The following is a 21,225-nucleotide window of genomic DNA, read 5'->3' on the forward strand; positions in this document are numbered from 1 at the left end:
CAGACTTTATGTTCCAATAAATTGCTTATAAATGTAAAGGAATGGTGAAAGGAGTCAAGAAAAGGACTGGGAGGGGTGAGGAAAAGGATACTGACCATATCGGGTAACTGAACATAATCTTAAATCTAACCAACTATGTATGTTTAAATATGGAAAACATGCATTCACATTATGCCCATTCTCTTTTATATGACTAGATGGAGAGATCATTGGTGAGACGAATTAATAGTTATATATAAAGAGGGATCCTTTCCCATTGCTAGCTTGGGCTGTTCTTTGATATATCCTTTATGCTTTGTTAAAAGTATGTGATATGAAGGCAGGTCTTCAGTTTGGTTTAGGTAATTGTGATGCTTGACGTGATATGGTAAATCATATAGACATTGGAGGATTTACAAAATTAACAAACAATTAATTCTAAATTAATTTATGTTTCTCGGCTTTTGCCAAGATTAAAATATTTAACGAAAGCAGTAATTTTATTTTTGTTTCTTTTTTTATGTGTATTATCTTTCTTCTTTTTACAATATTTCTGTCCTATATATTTTTTTATCTGCTAATTGTAGCATGTAAAAGCTAGTTATTAATTCATTTTTTTTTTCAAGTTGTAAGAACATAAAGGTCCATAAACTAATATTCTTTTGTTTAAAAATGCTTGGGTTAATAGGTCATGGCCTCTGTAACATCTGGACCCTGGATGATTATCCTTTTTTCTTTTTCTAATTAATTTCTAATGAATGCATTATCTTGTATTATTTTATTGCATATATACACTTATGTAATGATTTATCTTTACCTAAAACTGTTGAGTTCAATCAAGAAACACAAAAACAAATGAATTTATCACCTATTTTATAATACCATATGCAAGAAAAGAGTAAGTAGGTAGATTATGCCAACAATAATGATTGTAACTATAATTCGCTTGCCAAACTATATTTTGTACATAATTCAGGTGCTTAGCATGCCTTTAATGAATTAGATATTTCAAAATTAAAATTACTAATAAATCAATAATATTACAAACATGAGAACTCACATAATTATTTCGTCATAAGTACAATACAGCGGTTGAAAAAAAATAATTTAAATTTTCAAACCTATAGGGACAGCTGGCGCTAAAATTTTACCGTATTTTATTGCAATGAACGTCACAGTACACTTTAAATATATTTTTATAAAGCCTTAATAAATGCTCAACATTATCTACCTGATAAACCAACAACAACGATGCCTGGAACGATGAAAACTGAGTTGGAGAATGCATGTTCCAGCGGTCCATCTTGACCACCGCTTAAGTCCACCATATTTAAATAATACTGCACAGTTACACAAAATACTGGCACAGTTCAACACAATTACTAATTCAGATCATGACGGAGATCGTTTGTTTTATATTAGTTAATTTTCCACTGGAAAACAGCGAAAAATCTGTTGCTTCGCATAGCAAGATTTTGACATTTCGCGAAAATTGAAAACTGTACTTTTTTAAATGTATGAATGCGTGGTTTTTGGGAACTTGTTAACAGTCCGGCATGACATTATGTTCTTTGGCATCATTAGTGCTTAAGATTTTATTAAATTTAATTTATTGTCATTACATAATAATATATAACGATTGTTTATACTGTGTAGCATCTGAACATATGACAACATTCTTTTAAAGGTTTGATTAACTGGTTTGGCAACTGTTTAGCCAATAACAGGGTAAATAATTACCGATTGCTTTTTTTAATCGCGTTTCATCGTTTTCTCGGCAATTCCAAGCCAACCACGGTGCAAACTACCTCCTATACGGAGAAATTACCATTATATCATACGGTAAACGGCTTAAATTTTTTCCTTTTCCATCATTTTCGGAGTAAATGATATCCTACCTTATTTCATGAACGTAATTTTAAATGACGACATGCCATATACTATTAAATAAACAAGGTGTTATAGTCGATTCTAAACTAATTTTATCATTATTTCAACAACCCGGAATAAGACTAAATCAAACAGTAATCATAGTGTATTCGAGACATATGATTTAAAGGAATGCTTAAAGACCATTATTTATCTACTAGCTGCACCCGGCAAACGCTGTTCTGCCTTACTCTGATCATTTAGGGGGATGAAAAATAGATGTTGGCCGATTCTCATAGATTCCGGATAAGCACAAAGAATTTCATCAAAATTGATCAAGCCGTTTCGGAGGAGTATGGCAACGAAAACTGTGACACGAGAATTTTATATATTAGACTAGCTGACCCGGCAAACACTGTTCTGCCTTACTCTTATCCTTTAGGGGTATGAAAAATAGATGTTGGCCGATTCTCACACATACCCAACATGCACACAAAATTTCATAAGAATCGGTCCAGCCGTTTCGGAGGAGTTTGGCAACGAAAACTGTGACACGAGAATTTTATATATTAGACTAGCTGACCCGGCAAACGCTGTTTTGCCTTACTCTTATCATTTAGAGGCATAAAAAATAGATGTTGGCCGATTCTCAGACATACTCAATATGCACACAAAATATCATAAGAATCGGTCAAGCCGTTTCGGAGGAGTATGGCAACGAAAACTGTGACACGAGAATTTTATATATTAAGATTTAGTTATGTATATGGTATAGTATATATTTTTTTATATATTTTACATTTATAGTGTGTAACATATATATATATATAAAGACAAAAAAAATTAATAATAAATAAATTTATAATAAAAATAATAATTAAATTTTTGTCTTTACTAATTTTCCAATAAACTGCCTGCCTACGTGCGTTGCATTGTACGTTGCTAAAAATATATTGTCCTTTACCCAACGGTTGCCTGGTAGAGATGGCTTTTAGCCATAAGGCCGCCCTTTGCATACCAGTTTTTGTTAAATTTTATTTCTTTTTTATATTTTGTAAGTGTGTGCAATAAAGAATAAATAAATAAATAAATAAATAAATACTAAGAGTTTTTACACTGCTGATAGGGAACTGTATCAATTATTTATTATATTAATAAATATACAATAATAATAACAAGCGGTCCGCCCCGGCTTCGCCCGTGGTACTTATATAGCATTAAGGTTAAATGAAACACAAAGATATAAACATAAATTTTATTATCTAAAATACACAATTATGTATATCTTTTGGCCTTAATACAAAATTAGTGTACAATACTAATATAATTAACTATTGTGACAGGGATACAACAGTTATAAACCAATATACAAATAATATCATTATTTAAAAAGCATAGATCGATGAATGAATGAATGAACGAATGAGGCTGCAAGGTCATCAAAAAATGACAGTTTATTTACAATATTTTTTTAGACAACGCTGTTATAATTCACGACTTAATCTTACAATTTATAAACGTTAAATAATATAGGAAATATTTCAGGATACGAGGAAAGTCACAATTAATAAAAATAATATGCTCGTTAATTTTGTTTTTTTTTTGGTATCGTTGTCATGTATTCGCAGCCTGAGATTGCAGCTTTAAATGACAAATTTAATTTCGCAAAATAACTCCACATCAAGTTATAAAAATAGGAGTTTAATAATTCATCTTGTATATAAACGTTAGTAAAACTGACTTGAAGTTCCTCAATTTGCAAAGAATTATCACAGAATGTTACGACGAACTTCAAATCCTCAATGGTTAAAATTTTGGTCCCTAAATTACATTAAAATAAATCTACCAAAATACATTTTTACTTAAAAATCTACTGGAGAAATAATTATATAAGTTCTTATTGTCTTCATAAGGCACGTTGGAATGTTTGAGCGCGCTTTGTATATTTCATCTTATTTTATGTATAAATAGCGTTCAACACATTACTGGTTATAGAGATTCTAGGAATACAATTTTAATATATTTTCTACTTTTCGAAAATTACCTATTATCACGGAGAATTTGTAACCAATAACATGGCAACATTATATCGTCGTCACAATCTACACAATGCTTAAATCTACTTCGATAATTCATAATGTCTTACAATATTTTGCATTAAACTATGTTGTGTGAATTGTTACAAGGATTCTCAATAAATTTTAACTACATTTTTTTATTTACTTTCAGTTTTTCTTGATGGGATCCAGGTTGTCTATTGAAAAATCATCGTTTCCAAAGCTGATCCCTCTGCTGAATCCGTCCTGGAATAAAATAAACAATATTTTATTAATACTGCGATGTGAACATAACATCAACATTATTTAATTTTTACTTTAACTCACCAAGTAACTAGCTGTTAAAATAAAAAGAGTCACATTGAATAAAATCGTACAAATAATGGAGACGGAATGGTATTTTATTATCGAATTGCAATCTCTGGGTTCTATCGCTCTTAAGTTTATATTACAAATAATAACAAAGATGTAAATACGTATTTTGAAAACCTTGATTAGAAACAAGTCAAATAAAAAATAAATATTACTTTTATTTATCATATAGATGATATTGAAATATTCACTAACCTTCATCTCGGATATGGTTTTATCTAAGAACCCGTTGAAGCTACTGTCCAATTCCACTGTTGGTTTCTCACTCAAATTCCCAAATCCGTTAAAATTATTCCCGAAACCGTTGCCAAAAATGTTGCCAGCCTTCTGCGTCTCAAACGGATCGTATCCAGTCAAGCCATTCGTGAACGATGAGTTGGAGTTGAAGACCGACGTTTGTAGGTTAAAGTCCCGGATGTCATAGTTCGGTTTATTAGATTGGTTTGTTGGGAATGACTGGTTTTGTGGTTGGATTTGGTTCGGAATCGAGAACGGCGTTGAACCAAACAGATCGTTCCCGTTCATGGGAACGCTTTGAGTCTGTTGTTGGGTTTGCGTTTGACGTTTCGACGCTTTTGGCGGTGGAGCCACTGGAAGGAATATCTTTGTTGTAAATGGATTATAATAAATTGTTATGAATGCTAATATTACTGGAAATACAAATGTACGTAATTATATTTTTACTTTTTATTTATTTGCTTTATTCGTCTTAACATACTTATGATCCTTTATAAGAGAGGGCAAGAGGAATGAAAACTTGTCAATGGTTTTGCAGTTCACTATTTAATAATAGTACAGTAAGTTGTTCAAAGACTTGATATCTATTTATTTATCTATCCTTCTTGTCTTTGGATTGTTGATTAAAGGCTGTACCGATTGATATGCAACATTTTTTCGATTAATGGAAGAATAATACGTTTTTATATGTATACTAGCTGCGCTCCGCAGTTTCATCCGTGTAAGTCTGTATCCTATCTGTATGTATATATAGGGATAAAAAATTGCCTATATATTATTCCAGTTGTCTAACTGTCTACGTATAAATTTTATTGCAATCGGTTCAGAAGTTTTTGCGTTAAAGAGCAACAAACACACACACACACATTTCACACACAAACTTTCGCATTTATAATATTAGTAGGAAGTAGGATAGTAGGATAGCTTTATATATTATAATTATATACTTACGTAGCGGGGGTGCCGGAGTCGATGGGCTATCAACCGAAGAGTTGAAGCGGCTCATCGGCTCCGACTCATAAGCTCTTGGATCGAATTCTAGAATAATCAAAATAACATGAAACAAGATGTGTATATAATAAAAAACTGCTATAAAAATTCAATGAATATTATTTGGTTCATAATATGGTTTTCATTTGATTGTATTTCTTTTTTTTTTTATTTATATTTTTTATAACATTGATATTTCATTGTTAAGAATTTTTGATCTGTTAATAAAATAAATAATATCAATCTAAATAAACGGCTGATTACATGATTTATACAAAGGAAGTAAGTAAGAAAAGATAATGAAATAGATAGCTATTGAGTTAAGTTTATGAACAAGATATTTTTCGAAAATAGTAAAGGGATATAATATAGAATTTTCGCATTTAGAAATTAAAAGTTTTTTAACTGATTTTAAACGCGATTTATTCATTACATTATTTATTAGTTTCGACTACAGCGAGCGTGGTCACGGTACACGGCCACGAATAAATCGCGTTTAATATCCGTTAAAAAGTCTCAAATTTCTAAAGGAGTATATATTTATTAACATACCGCTATCGGAGTCTGAATTCATCAGCAATCCCTCTAGTTTGGTGCCTACCGCGGGGTTCTTGTTCGAAGACAAGTCACCCAGGAGTTTTCTGTGATAATAAAACAATTATAAACTGTTACTGTGATAATTAAAAAATAAATTACCTACATAAGAAAATAAAAATAGAAACCACTAGGCTTGAAGATTCTCACTACATAAAAGTGAAGTCCCGTGTCCCCTACTGGGGTTATGGGGCAGATGATATACATCTGTTTCACTGATCGATTTTTTTATGGACAAGTAGGTGATCAGCCTTCTGTGTCATGCCAGACCGAGACATTTTTTTTTTCTTGTGCGTCCCCACCGGGAATCGAAGCCAGGACCTCTCGGTTCTACGCTCACGCGTTAACCACTGTACCAAGGAGGCGGTCACTCTCAGACACTCTCACTCTCAGGTCACTACATAACTAAGTATAAAATTTACAACCAATTAAATATTAAAGACTTTTTAGCTATTTAAAATTACCATCAGTATGCAGCACAAAAATATACTTGTCATTAATGTACGTAACAGACTTCTTTAGACTCTATTTTGATCCGCTTTGAACGGCCAGATTTATTTCAAATAATTTCATGAATGAAGCGTGTTTTTTCAACCGACTCCAAAAAAGGAGGTTATCAATTCGACAGATTTTTTTTATTTTGTTACCTTTTAACATTGGAAAACTCGTGCCTTCTGTATGGTCTCGTTTAAGTTTATTTATTTTATTCATTTATTTATTGTATATACAAACAATACAAAATATATCATAATAATTGTGACAAATGATTTTGTATACAATTGGCGGCCTTATGGCTATAAACCATTTCTTCCAGGCAACCGACGGATAAAGGATAAATACACAGTAAAAGTATGGGTCAAAATTGTTCTATATAATCAATACATAGACACATACTGGTTTGGTCTGGTTCTGAGTATTTGAAGACGAAGATTTTTTTTTATTTTTTTATTTTTTGAGACTATATTCACTTTGTCGATTGGCTAATTATACATACCCAGTTCTGTTATTGTGCGTGGGCGGAGGCGTTGATAGCAGCAAGTTGTTATCGTTACTCGAATTGTACGTATCTGTTGAGTTGTTTGACATCGCGTCCATACCTGTAATATGACATTAAAACACGCAATGTTTTTATAATTATGTAATAGTGTGTTGTACATACAAGAATCAAAAGTTCGACGACATGCGACATCTGCCCTTGGCCAAGGTAGTGGATTATGGCCTGAACTCTCATAGGAAGCCTGCGTCCCAGCAGTGGGAACATATATGGGTTGATGATGATGATGATGATGATGATGATGATGTATTGTTGGTCTAGGTCGACTAATGTAATTTACTTTTCAATTTCAAAAATGTGTAATTAATTTTACATATTTCATTCACTCATTCATTCGTTCAGCTCTATTGAATTTTAAGTCGAGTATTGAACATTATCTGTTCTATTTTTAATTATATTACTAATTATATTTGCAAATTATAATGTCTCATTGCATTCAGAATATATTTCACGACACCCATATTAATATTTTAATTTGAATTTTAATATTGTATCATAATCATATTCTTATTTTCATAATTATAACCTTAAACTATTTCTTCATTTAACTGATTTCATCGACTAAGCTATAATTATAATGGTCGCTTCGCAAATGCTAGATACGTTCCGTTTAGTTTTTCTGTCAGTTGAATGGCTTAGAATTAATTATTTAAAAAATGACGTCAAAAAAATGTCACAGATAATCAATCACTCATTTCAATCATTCATTTCAAACGCACCGTTATCGGGCGTCTTGCTCCCGTTCATCGCGAACCCGTTCGCCAGAGTGAGAGAGGAGATCTGCTTCTCGAGTTCCGGCGGCGGCTTGAACTCGGTGATGTCGGTAATGTTGTTTCGCGCCAAATACGCTGACAGATCGTCCTTGTACGTGATCCGAGAGAGTTCCTGCAATTTTGTTGTTTATTGTTTAATTATCTGTTGAGCTTTATTTAAAACTACCGGTCCGCTCCGTCTTTGCCCGTGGTACATACTACATATATAGCCTATAGCCATCCTCCATAAATGGGCTATCTAACACTGAAATAATTTTTCAAATCGGACGAATAGTTTCCGAGATTAGCGCGTTCAACAAAACAAATAAACTATTTGGCATTATAATATTAGTATGGATAAAGCTTTTTGCGTCAAGAAAATTCCCATGGAAATAAGATGTTTCCCCGCGGTTTAGTATAACTTATGTTATTCTCTAGCTTAATACCTCTTAAAACGGAAATCATACCATCAAATGTCTCTGTTGAGACGTGAAGGCAAACATACAAACAGCAGCTTTATCAGAATTATAACTTCGATCAATACTTTTATATTCAAATTGATCACATTATATGTACTTAATAAGACGCGTCATCTAATGGTAAATGATCAATTTCCATGTGCTTTTTCAATATATATAAATTACCTGTAGCCGATTTTTGTATGCGTTCATTTGTAATTCGAGTTTCTTGTTCTGCAGTGTTAGTTTCTGTAGCTCTATGTATTTACCGTTATCGTTCAGGAACCGTCTGGAAAAAACCGAGATAAAATTTGTAGTATTATTTTTTTTACAATACAAATACGATACAATGTAAATAAACTAATATGATACCGCGCTATGACGCCGAATCGTTGTAGAATGAAAGTTATTAAAATAATAAATACAAGAGTCTATCATTTGAGCAGTGGTGGTTCAGTAGTTAGGACGTCGGAATTAAAGGGAGAGCTCGGGGTATCGAGACCGGTCGAGCGTGCATGAAACAAACAGATTTTTCAATTTATCTGCACATGATGCACATCACCAATGCTCGAATTGGTGAAGTAAAACATTGTGAGGACACCGGCATTTCCAAAAACGAATATTCAAGCCAAGTCGCATTTGGCCAGCGTGGTTAAGGCCTGAACCCTCTGAAGTCCTAGTCTCTGCAGAGGGAACATATATAGGCTGATGATAATGATGAATCTTTATTTTCAAAAATAACTATATTACCTGTAAGCGAGATCAAAAGCCTGTCCAATGGTCAGCGTGATCTCTGACGCTAGCTTCGTAGATATAAAAACAAAACATTCGTGTTTCTCCATATTCCCGCTATCGTGGCCGTTGACCCCGTTGACAGTACTGCCACCTGTCAAATTGACATTAGCATAGTATTAATAAAAGTTTTCATAGATGCAAAATTAAGTCATATAGTGATGGTTCGTTAAGTGAAATATTAATTGGTGTTTTTAAAATGTTCACTTTCACAAGTATAACATACTGTCTTATAGTCCTTTTATTGTTACTTATGTACTAATTAACGTACTGTAATTAATCTTTTAACATTGCCCATTGAACATAACACAAACAATTAAAACGTAAGGCATGGCGGTTGTAATGGAATTTTTTCGTAGGTTATCTTTCGGTTGGAGTGGATATGCAAATAAATCATTTAATAAATGATTTTTTTTTGTCCAAATTTTTACGATTCATTAAATTATAACTACTCTATAGTTTCATAGCATTAAAATGCTTATGTTTATTTTTTAAGAATTGAAAGAAATTGATCATGAACACGCATCCTATAAGCCCGTTGCCACGGTACAATTTTTTTTTGGTATTTAATAGTTTAGCTTAACTTGTTTTACATAGTACATAATTTTTAAACATACCCTTAGCAATAAAGGAGAAGTATTTCTTTGCGCCTTTGTCATCAGCACAATAAGATATCCTGTGTAACGGAAACTGGTATAACACGTTGTTTGACCGCGGCTCCTGAAAGTTATTAAACCTCATTAGATAATAAAAAAAAATTACGTAAAGAAGTCAAAACCATCTAGTTATACCACAGATTACAAAATAGTTACTGGGTAAGTTAAACGCTATATGAATAATTTGAGCGAGTATATTTAAGAATGAATGAACGATTGAATTATTTGCTCAATAACATGAATTCCAAAATAGATTCTTCTAAGTAATATATTGTGATGCTCAAGTATTAATATTAAGCTATATATTTTATGTTATAAATGTAGGTACGTATACTATAGTTATTTCACATATTTCTGATGCAATAGAGAGAAATATAGATTGCATTGTTTGATTATTTAATTGGCGAGCAATTATTATAAAGCATTAGTTAAATGAAACACCATATTATATAGTTATTGTAAAGAGAATATAATTTAAAAAACGAGCAAATTTTTTTTTTAAATAAGATTTTTTTTTAAATCATTTGCATAAATTCTAACATTCTTTCGTCAGAAACATGCAATATATCAGATAAAAACGACACATACACACAATTAACCGTCAAATGTCATCCATTTGAGTGTAATCGTAACCCTTCAACTAACGTCTAATCTTAATAAACCAAATCCAATACATAAAAGTATAACGATCTGTTATCCAATGCATGTTAAGTTTCCTAATCGACACCCAAATATTGCGTAACATCGGTTCAGTTACGATGCGGCGTGTGTTACGATTTATGTAATATATTGACTTAGTTTCTGACACGGATTTATTGTTGGATGTTCTCCGTAAGCTTCATTTGTATGCTCTGTTTTGCTTTGCTGAGCTTGTAAAAATAAAACATGATTGTCAGATAGCAATGTATACTTTTTTACTTAATTACTTACAACTTTAACCGTATTTCAATTTAATATTAATAAAATATATTAAATTAAACCGTCCATTGATTTCAATTAATCAAAACAAAATGAAAACTAGCAAAATAGCGATAAAGCCTCAGTTCCGAACATCCTTCCTACTAATATTATAAATGCGAAAGTGTGTAAGGATGTGTGTGTGTTTTGTCTCTTTCATGCAAAAACTACTGAACCGATTGCAATGAAATTTGGTACGCAGACAGCTGGACAACTGGAATAACATATAGGCAACTTTTTATCCCGATATTCCTACGGGATACGGACTTACGCGGGTGAAACCTCGGGGCACAGCTAGTTGATTTATAAACTTCACAAATTATTTTGATCTAACGCCTCCAGTACTCCATTCTTCTTTTAAACAACGAGAATATCAAACGAATTACACCTAATTTGTAATAATCCGCCTCTGCCCCTATCAATATACACTACAAATGAACTAATATTGGTCAGCAATCAGCATAAATCGTATTAGATTTTACACTCAGCAATATCTATTTTAATTTCGTTATTACCTACGAATATATTCCTACACCCATATCTGTAAGGTTTTCTACGCGATTTCTACGCTCGCTTTCAGCCATTGACATAGCCCAAACGGCCCAAATGAATCGTTAAAAGTGAAATCCGTAGCGTCCATTGCGGGCTCAAAATGGCGCGAACGTGATTGAAATAAATCTCCGTTGAATAGAAATTGTTTAACGTTACCTATTACATTGTTGGTTTCTTTTCGAAAGTGTATTGTAAATTTATTTTATTGTTTGATGTGTTGTTGAATGGAGGTATAATTGATTTTTGTTTAGTTTAGTTGCGGAAAGGAGGTTCTATTGTGCCTAATATTTTTTTGCTTTTTAAGAACTAAATCAGACTAACTACGTATAGCATAATAGTATAGTATTATGTTATCTGTGGTATAGCTATAGAGTTGGCAATAAAAAACAAACTTAAGAAAATACTTATAAAAATCAGTTTAATGATGAATGATCTGCATGCTTTAAATCGCTTCTAAACATTGAAGGATTATGTGATATCTTTGGAAAATGGAAACATTTTTCATAACTATACTAGATTATGATAAAGTATTTGTTACAAACATTCAGACAAAGGCATAAACAAGCAAAGAATATATATAATTGTTGCATGTTCCAAATGTATGACGAATGAATGAATGAATGAACGATTGAACGATTGTTTTACCTGTATAGCCACACCATCAACGGACACGGTGATTTCGACTTTCTTGCATTTAGCAGCATCCTTCGTCTCCGATTTCTTCAGCTGCTGTGTGAACTGCAGCTTTTTGATCGCATCTTTCACTACTTCGATGCCTTTTGGTTGATCAACTTGTGTACAGCCGAGGAACTGAAATTGTAATATTTGATAATTTTAGCATATCATTTTTGGGACGATTTTTAATAGCTTTTTTTTAACTTTTGAGGTATAGCTCTATTTCTGATCTTAAAGACCTATACATTACATAATGATTTTAAAAACAGTAAATACAGAGTTTCTTGCCGGCTCTTCTCTGTAGAATCTGCTCACCTAACCGGTGGTAAATGTTAAAACTGTCTTGTGATAACCCAAAAGTGTATCTAGAAAAACTCTTATTGAATAAATAAATGTTTGAGATGGAAATCTCAAGTTGAGATTTCTGTTCGCGGGTGGAGCCGCAGGGCAGAGCTAGTAGTTCAGAACAATAATAGTATACACTTATTCGACTATATTCCGTACGATGTCATGGTCATTGCACTAAATGTATCTTAACATGCAATGTTTACATTACGTAATGTATCTAGGTTACCTGTGAGTGCGTTCGCGACCCTAATCCTACATCGCGCTATTGATATTTTTTACAAGGCAGTATAAATGTGTCGTCATCAAATACATCTTTGTACAATATATCGAAACTGCTTTCAAATTTAATTTTTAGTTTTATAGCATTGAAATGCTTTCAGCTTTATAAACGTGAAATTTTTCTATTCTTTCAAAAATGCCTTCAAATTGTCAGTACTAACGAAGTTCGTGGAATACACACTTGATTCTTGTAGCTATGTAAATCGGATAAATTATGCCCTATGATGTTGGTATATTTCTCAATCAATCACGTTATAATTACGGAGGCGATTTTGATGAAACTCTGCAATATTGTAGATTATGTACCAGATTGAACATATCAATCAATGCTATTGTAAGGGAGTTTCAAAAAGGAAAGGAGAAGGTACTCCTTCGTCCGTATGTATATTCTTTGCTTTATTTGGTTATATTATGTACGAGCGGTCCGCCCCGGCTCCGCCCGTGGTACATATAGCCTTCCTCAATAAATGGGCTATGTAACACTGAAACAATTTTTCAAATCGGACCAGTAGTTCCTGAGATTAGTGCGTTCAAACAAACAAACTCTTCAGCTTTATAATATCAGTGTAGATTATCTACTATATAAAAATAAGTCGGGTTTTCCTTCCTGACGCTATAACTCCAGAACGCAGGAACCGATTTCCACGGTTTTGCATTCGTTGGAAAGGTCTCGGGCACCGTGAGGTTTATAGCATAGAAAATTCAGGAAAAATTTCAACTGAAAAGCGGGAAAATCATTTTTCACATACAACCATCTGGTGGCGAAACGGAGTTCGCCGGGTTTGCTAGTCGACCATAATTTCGACAATCGTGAACCGATTAAAGAAATCTTTTATCTACGAATGCGCAGGTGATAATTCTGCATCTACTGATGGATCATCTCACTAACACTAACACAACACGTGGCGTTAAGGCCACGCGTACACTGAAGGTAATTAACACACCTACATCGAAAACACATGGTTTATAAGGAAATGCGTTCAGTGGAATTTTATTACATTATGTATATTTAGAGCAGGGTAGATAGTAATCGATAGGCAACACGTGTAACTGTATCATATAAGTGGGCGGAGTGATATAAAATATCAAAACAATGCAATGAATTCCTGGATATATGATTATAGTCATCATCATCTTTTCCCTACTTATTTGATTTACGGCCTTCCTTTTCCTCACCCTTCACAGTCCTTCTCTCCTTCATCAATCCTTTTCTTACAAATTCCCCTTTAAAAGCGGGCTTTTTTTTAAATTGATGACAATTAACATATACTATACATACATATATAAATATGTATGTATAGTATATGTTAATTGTTATTCTATTTATAAAGTATGTGTCTATGTAATTGAATATATCTATTGATTATATAGGACAATTTTGACCCACACTATCGACTATATTCTGTATTTATCTTTTACGAGTCGGTTGCCCGGAAGAAATAGCTGATAGCCATAAAGTCGCCAATTGTATACAAAATCCTTTGTCACAATTATTATGTTACTAGCTGCGCCCCGCGGTTTCATCCGCGTAAGTCCGTATCCCGTAGGAATATCGGGATAAAAAGTTGCCTATATGTTATTCCAGTTGTCCAGCTGTCTACGTACCAAATTTCATTGCAATCGATTCAGTAGTTTTTGTGTGAAAGATCAACAAACTCACACACATCCTTACAAACTTTCGCATTTATAATATTAGTAGGATTAGTAGGAAGTAGGATAGGATATTTTGTAATACAATGAAGAATAAATAAATAAATAACATCGATTGTGCATTACTAGGTACATAATATAAAACAATGTCGCTTTCGCTGTCTGTCCCTACGTCCCTATGTATGCTTAAAATCTTTTAAACTACGCAACGGATTTTGATGGGGATCTTTTAATAGAGTGATCACTCTTTTATATATATTATATGTATTCATAGCTAACAAAAGAAATAAATAACCTATTTTTTATTACATGTACCATTATAACAATTAATCTCCAATATAAATTAATTGATAAATAATTAATTGGTATGTACTATTGAACACAATTTAATGATTTCCAATAATTGCTAATACTATTTCAATTTAATCGAGTATTAGTTTTGTAACACGCATTAAAATTGACAAGTTTAAAAAGGATTTAAGCGTGTATTATACATTTAGAAATTAAAAACTTTTTAACGGATTTTTAACGCGATTTATTCATTATAAAATTAAGAGTTCATAAAGAAATATGTAAAATTAAGAGTTATTAATATAATGAATAAATCGCGTTAAAAATCCGTTAAAAAGTTTTTAATTTCTAAATAGTCTTCAAAGTTTTTTTGATATTTGCGGCGTATTTTCATATTAGGTAAACGCAAAACGATGGTCATATAGATAGTTCATTTCTTTTCTTTCAGATATAACAATCTTTGCAATTGATTGGATTAGGAAATACTAGCTGCGCCCCGCGGTTTCACCCGCGTAAGTCTGTATCCCGTAGGAATATCGGGATTTTGGTATGTTGAGGATTTGGATTGTTGTTGTTGAGGATTGGGATTTTGTTACCTATGTGTTACTCCAGTTGTCCAGATGTCTACGTACCCAATTACATTACAATCGGTTCAGTAGTTTTTGCGTGAAAGAGCAACAAACACACACACATCCTTACAAACTTTCTCATTTATAATATTAGTAGTTTTTGTTGTTTGTGTGCAATAAAGTATAAAATAAATAAATAAATAAAATAGTAGGATAGGATTAGTAGGTATATATAAGTAGGAATAGGATAGTAGGATAATAATAAAGTAGGAAGAGGGATAGGATATAGTAGGATAGGATGGGATAGGATAGGAAGAATAGAATAAGTAGGATGTTGTCATTTAATCCCATTTTACCATCTAATGTGGTATCTGTCTCAGGAGCGTCCCTTTCTTGTAAAAAAAATTAATTTGATTCTGTTTTTAAATAATCAATCGAACAATGGATGCATTCGGATAATCTTGAATAGGCGTTCAATGACTTTCGGAATCAACTTGTATGAAGGTTGTCGGACAGAGATTTGCCTTCACCTCATAAGGCCATAACATTATTGACACTATGTATTATTTGTACTCGCCGTTCGCCCCGGATTATCACGGAATAAAATAAAATATGACCACAGTGTAATAATTCATACAGTCGTTGAACAAAGACGTTTAGACAGCGAGGATGTTTAGGCCGAGACGCGGGTGGAACGAGCCCGAGCTACTTACGTAATTTTGTTAGTAGCTCGGGACTCTATTTAGGGCTGCCGCGCGCATGTTTTAATATTTGTAGATATCTTACATGATTTATATATTTGATTAAAAGTGACAAAGGCGATAATACTACATACCTCTTGATACTCTGTTATGGCTATGTCAGCCCGGATTAATGTAGCTTTCTACAGGGCAAACAATATTTAAAATCAAAAAGCTTCTTAGAAGAGCGCGCTCAAGTAAACAAATTTTAGATTTAACAGTTCTATTACACAAAAAGAACATAGGATAAATTTCCTCCTTTTTTGAAGTCGGTACAATTGTGTGTAGCCTACCTTGACTAAATACGCGACGTGCCCCTTCACGAGCGCGTCAGGGCCATGTATCCAATTCCTCCCGTTCGGTGCCCCATTCGCCTTCCCCTTGCCCTGCCAGAAGAGCAGGGTGGACATTCTGAAAAAAATAGGAAGGGATTAGCACAATTCAGCACACACATAGACGCAATCGCGTACGCATGAAATCACACACACAAACACAATTGCTTTTTTTTATTGCGTCGTTGCCAGTTTTTTTTTGCCCAGTCGGTACTTTAAAACCTTTACGACAGTTAGTGAAAAATAAAAATAGATATATACCTAGTTTTTTAAATAAGATTTACCCTATCGTCAGGACAGTCTTACTCTATTCTGAAGAAAATTAAAAAACAAAAATCAACGACAAAAAGTTCTTATTTATTATCGTCAATTACGAAAACTGGATGTCCCCATGGACCCGTCCAGTTGCAAATAAAAAAGAATTAATAAAATTCCTTTTCTGTGACATAGCGCAGATTAAACATTTTACAATTAACAAGTAATTTTCTCAACCAACAATGTTAACTAATAATAATGGGTTTGCATATCTTGGTGTTGATCAAATAAGTGTAAATTAATTATGCACAATCGATTCCACGTGTCATTATTTGAAGACACGTGGTATTCTATGGAATTAGTAAGAATATACTGTATATATTGTAATTATTGAAACATATCGCAACGGGTCGTGCGAGTGGGACATTTATGTTACAGTCGGCAATGGAGCTGGTGGGTCGCCTGATGGTAAGCGCTACCACCGCCCATGAACATTTGGAGAGGCATAAGGGCCATTGCAGACCTTACGCCTCTACAAATGGATTGCCGACTTTTTGGGAAGGGATTAAGAGAGGATTAGCGAGAGGAATAAAGGAAAGGACTGGGGAGGGTAAGGAAAAGGAAATGGGCCTCCGGCTCCCCCACTCGCCAAACGAAACATAGCAGAATGCTATTTCATGCCGGTCTTCTGTGGGGGTGTGGTACTTCCCCGGTGCGAGCTGGCCCAATTGCGCTACTAAGGGTTTCGTACAAACAGCTAAAGAAAAACATGCAAAAAAATTGGTCTCCCCTCCAATTTATGACCGTGACAACCATCGCTTAACTACTATTTTATTTGTTTTTTTATCTGGGCAACAGAAATCTCTGAAACTTTCAACTGTCTTCAAGTATCACGCTTTATGAGATACGACACCAGGTCGTAGGGACCATAGGGACAGAAAAAAAATTGTGGCGCTAAATAGCACATTTTTAAATTTCGAAATAGAAGGGTCATAGCCACAAAGAAAAAGAAGAACAGTTTAAAATATCTAATGTCATTACATAATAAGTAAATAGCTATATCCTACTGTTATTATAAATGCGAAAGTTTGTAAGGATGTGTGTGTGTTTGTTGCTCTTTCACACAAAAACTACTGAACCGATTGCAATGAAATTTGGTACGTAAATAGCTGGACAACTGGAATAACATATAGGTAACTTTTTATCCCGATATTCCTACGGGATATCGACCGCGGGGCGCAGCTAGTACATATTAAACGAAAAGTGACTAGTAATCATTACTACTACTACTACTACTACTCACTTTACGCCTTGTTTAAAAAAATATCTCATGTCCATTTGAGTTGTATAATTTTCATTATTACACGCTTTTTATTAGCTTCACCTGTATGTTTGTTTGTTTGTATGTTTGTTTGTTTGTATGTTTGTTTGTTTGTATGTTTGTTTGTTTGTAACTGACTTCTTTGGGCGCGATTTTGACCCACTTTAAACGGCCAGATTTCGTTCAAACTTTGTAGATTTATTGAGGACCGATGACAATACACTAATTTGATAAAATTATTCCAGTTTTCAATTTGCAAAATATGATTTTTGTTAAAGCGTGTTTTATAGTTTTTTTAAACTATTATATTTTATTATTTTATTATTTATTTTCGGAAGAATTATGATTATATATTGTAATTTAAATATAGACGCAGTCGTTTACGTTTAATTAAACACTAATATTCGTATTACAATCTGACTCCATTAATTACACATAATCGTAATTGCCATTTAAGTTTGTTTATGTTTGATACAATGGAATCATAAATAAATCACGGCATATTTCTTAACAAATACTTTTCTGTGAAGAATCCGCGTAATAAATTATTATTATTTACAAAGGAAGTGATATGGTACGCGGTTATTATATAAACAATTATCGTTGTATAAAACGTTTATGATTAAATATAATTTATTTCCATTCCTCACAGAACTACCAAGGGTTGCCAGAATAACATTTTCCCAAGGGTAATGAGGAAAATATTGAGATGGGTATTTCTTTATTGGAGGGGTTTTTTTGCCTTTACTGTCAGCTATAGTTACGTTTTCCTCAATGAACAAACTAGTGTAATTAGTTTAAATTAAATCTTATTTAGTATAAGTACCTCTTTTAAATAATTAATTTATATTTAATCTCAAAACAAAAATTAGTACATAGTATAAAACAAAGTCGCTTTCTCTGCCCCTAAGTAAGGATTTTTTTAATAGAGTGATTCAAGAGGAAAGTTTATATGTATAACTAGCTGCACCCCGCGGTTTTACCCGCCTGAGTCCGTATCCCGTAGGAATATCGGGATAAAAAGTTGCCTATATGTTATTCCAGTTGTCCAGCTGTCTGCGTACCAAATTTCCTTGCAATCGGTTCAGTAGACTTGGCGTGAAAAAGCAACAAACACACACGCATCCTTACAAACTTCCGCATTTATAATATTAGTAGGATAGGATAACATCTATTAAACATCTCCGAATTTAACGCGGGCGAATCCGCGGGCAAAACCTAGTTTTTTTATAATAAAATCCTCGAGAGATATGAAAATTTCATTGAAAAGTCAAATGTTTACAAATTTTTACTATGAATTAGTGGTTGTATTTAGTATAGAAAAGAAAAAGTATTGCAATTCCTAGATTTTTGGAATTATTTAAATTTGATTAAGCACACGAAGATACGGGCAACAAACAGTACCTAAGTAATGAATATGTAATGCACGAAGATCACTCTAATGGGCGATTAACAAGGCATGTAGTTGATACTATAAAGGATCAGTGACCGTAAACTTGTAGTTATCTATTATTTATGTTTTTTTTTTTATTTACGCCCTGTATTATTGTTTTTTTGCAAAAAGTTTATATACAAGGCGATCTTTTACGGTAGAGCGTACCTTTGATGGATCTACCTTCGTGGCATTATTTCAGGTGACTACTTTAGCTAAAAATATGCCTCAATCCTACTATCCTCCTTCCTACTCCTATTAATCTCCTTCTGTCCTACTAATATTATAAATGCGAAAATTTGTAAGGATGTGTGTGCGTTTGTTGCTGTTTCACGTAAAAACTACTGAACGAACTACTACGATTACAATGAAATTTGGTACGTAGACAGCTGGACAACTGGAATAACATATAGGCAACTTTGTATCCCGATATTCCTACGTGATATTGTTTTTACGCGGGTGAAACCGCGGGGCGCAGCTAGTTTTATATAATGCTTTGAAGTTTACAGTATATGATCTGCTGCAGTAACGAAAAAGAAGAATGTAATAGTATTTTATTATTTATTTGAAAGTTGTAAGGAACACGCTGGTACCAATATATTATACGATAGATTAATATCACAAAGATACCAACCTCTAACCATTTCCTTTAACGATGAAAACCATGCTAATAAATAGGCAATCTTTGAGAATTTTTGTAAATTATTCTTTAAACAACATAACTGGTCACACAGGGCCACATATGCATGTGGACCTGTGTGACTTTAGCAGCCGAGACCGTCGATTGGAGACCATCAAGTTGATTGTATAAATATGCCCGTTTGTCATTTTAACTGCTCTTAAAAACTGTCGAAAAAACGATCTTACGACGACGACCTTAATTGCTACTTCCGAGAATAAATCGATGTTAGTAGTTATTTCTGATTCCCAATGATACCGGTTTCTCGCTACATACCCATTAATCATATTTATACAATGCCCTCACCTACAAATGTCCGGAAAACGAGAGGATAATGTGACCAAATACAGATACGGTCGAATGACAATCAGTGGATATAATTCTCCTGCAGTAAATCAAATTCAAGGTCGCAACACCGAGCCGCTAATGTTTATAAACATTTTTTTTTTCTGTATAGTCTATGGTTTTTGCGTCAATGACATATTGACAGATTGCCTTGACGCCATCATGGACAGAATGAAAATAAATATTTATCAAACGATGAAAAGGAAATGACTAATTATAAATCATTTACAAATAAATTTGAGATTAAAATATGTCAATGGAACAATATTACCGAGTGTCGATAAATTTCCTTGTGTATCCTTTAATCCTACTAATATTATAAATGCATAAGTTTATAAGGATGTGTGTGTGTACTCTTTCATATAAAATCTACTGAACCGATTGCAATGAAGTTTGGTACGTAGACAGCTGGACAACTGGAATAACATATAGGCAACTTTTAGAAATTAAAAACTAGTCTCCCCGTGACCACGCTCGCTGTAAAGTGTTCGGAACGTCGGGTTAATAATATAATGAATAAATCGCGTTTAAAATCCATTAAAAAGTTTTTAATTTCTCAATGTATAATAGTCGCGTAAAATCAAACAAGAAAATATAGGCAACTTTTTATCCCGATATTGATACGGGATACGGACTCACGCGGGTGAAACTGCGGGGCGCAGCTAGTATCGTTATGTATGCGTAAGCGTGTCTGTTTGTTTGTCCCTCTTTCTCGTCGTAGCGGGGAGGTTTTATGATAAAATTTTTGTTTGGATATAGTTGGTTTGAATATTGTCTACACGGATGAAGCCGCGAGCGAAAGCTAGTATTTTAATTTTATGCAATAGTTTTAAACTTAACCTAATATCAATTTAACGTTCATTCTAAGATATACGTAGGTTCTACGTTTTACGCTTTAAGTTGCAATTATGAGGGTAGTTGCAAATTTTTTTAATCTCAGAAAATTAATTTGTAATTTTAATATAATTTAAAGGCATTACGTAGAATCTA

The 21,225-nt window shown here is 33.2% G+C and overlaps 1 protein-coding gene across 3 annotated transcripts in view; it reads right to left on the reverse strand.

Annotated features, from left to right (window-relative positions):
* Window positions 1–3,134: 3,134 nt before the first annotated feature.
* The window catches only part of LOC119836390 (PTB domain-containing adapter protein ced-6), a 56,228-nt gene continuing 38,137 nt past the window's right edge, over window positions 3,135–21,225 (reverse strand). For all 3 annotated transcript variants that reach the window (XM_038361696.1, XM_038361694.1, XM_038361695.1), the window contains exons 2-12: window positions 16,165–16,282; window positions 11,965–12,129; window positions 9,772–9,874; window positions 9,113–9,248; window positions 8,549–8,651; window positions 7,872–8,037; window positions 7,093–7,195; window positions 6,057–6,145; window positions 5,466–5,552; window positions 4,473–4,867; window positions 3,135–4,151 (exon numbers count right to left, since the gene is read on the reverse strand). In XM_038361696.1, coding sequence (XP_038217624.1) covers window positions 4,074–4,151; window positions 4,473–4,867; window positions 5,466–5,552; window positions 6,057–6,145; window positions 7,093–7,195; window positions 7,872–8,037; window positions 8,549–8,651; window positions 9,113–9,248; window positions 9,772–9,874; window positions 11,965–12,129; window positions 16,165–16,281 — 1,542 coding nt within the window. In that variant the 5' untranslated portion in view covers window position 16,282 and the 3' untranslated portion in view covers window positions 3,135–4,073. The remainder of the gene's footprint in view (window positions 4,152–4,472; window positions 4,868–5,465; window positions 5,553–6,056; window positions 6,146–7,092; window positions 7,196–7,871; window positions 8,038–8,548; window positions 8,652–9,112; window positions 9,249–9,771; window positions 9,875–11,964; window positions 12,130–16,164; window positions 16,283–21,225) is intronic.

This window comes from Zerene cesonia, chromosome 24 (assembly GCF_012273895.1).
Source record: "Zerene cesonia ecotype Mississippi chromosome 24, Zerene_cesonia_1.1, whole genome shotgun sequence".
Classification (NCBI taxonomy): domain Eukaryota; kingdom Metazoa; phylum Arthropoda; class Insecta; order Lepidoptera; family Pieridae; genus Zerene; species Zerene cesonia.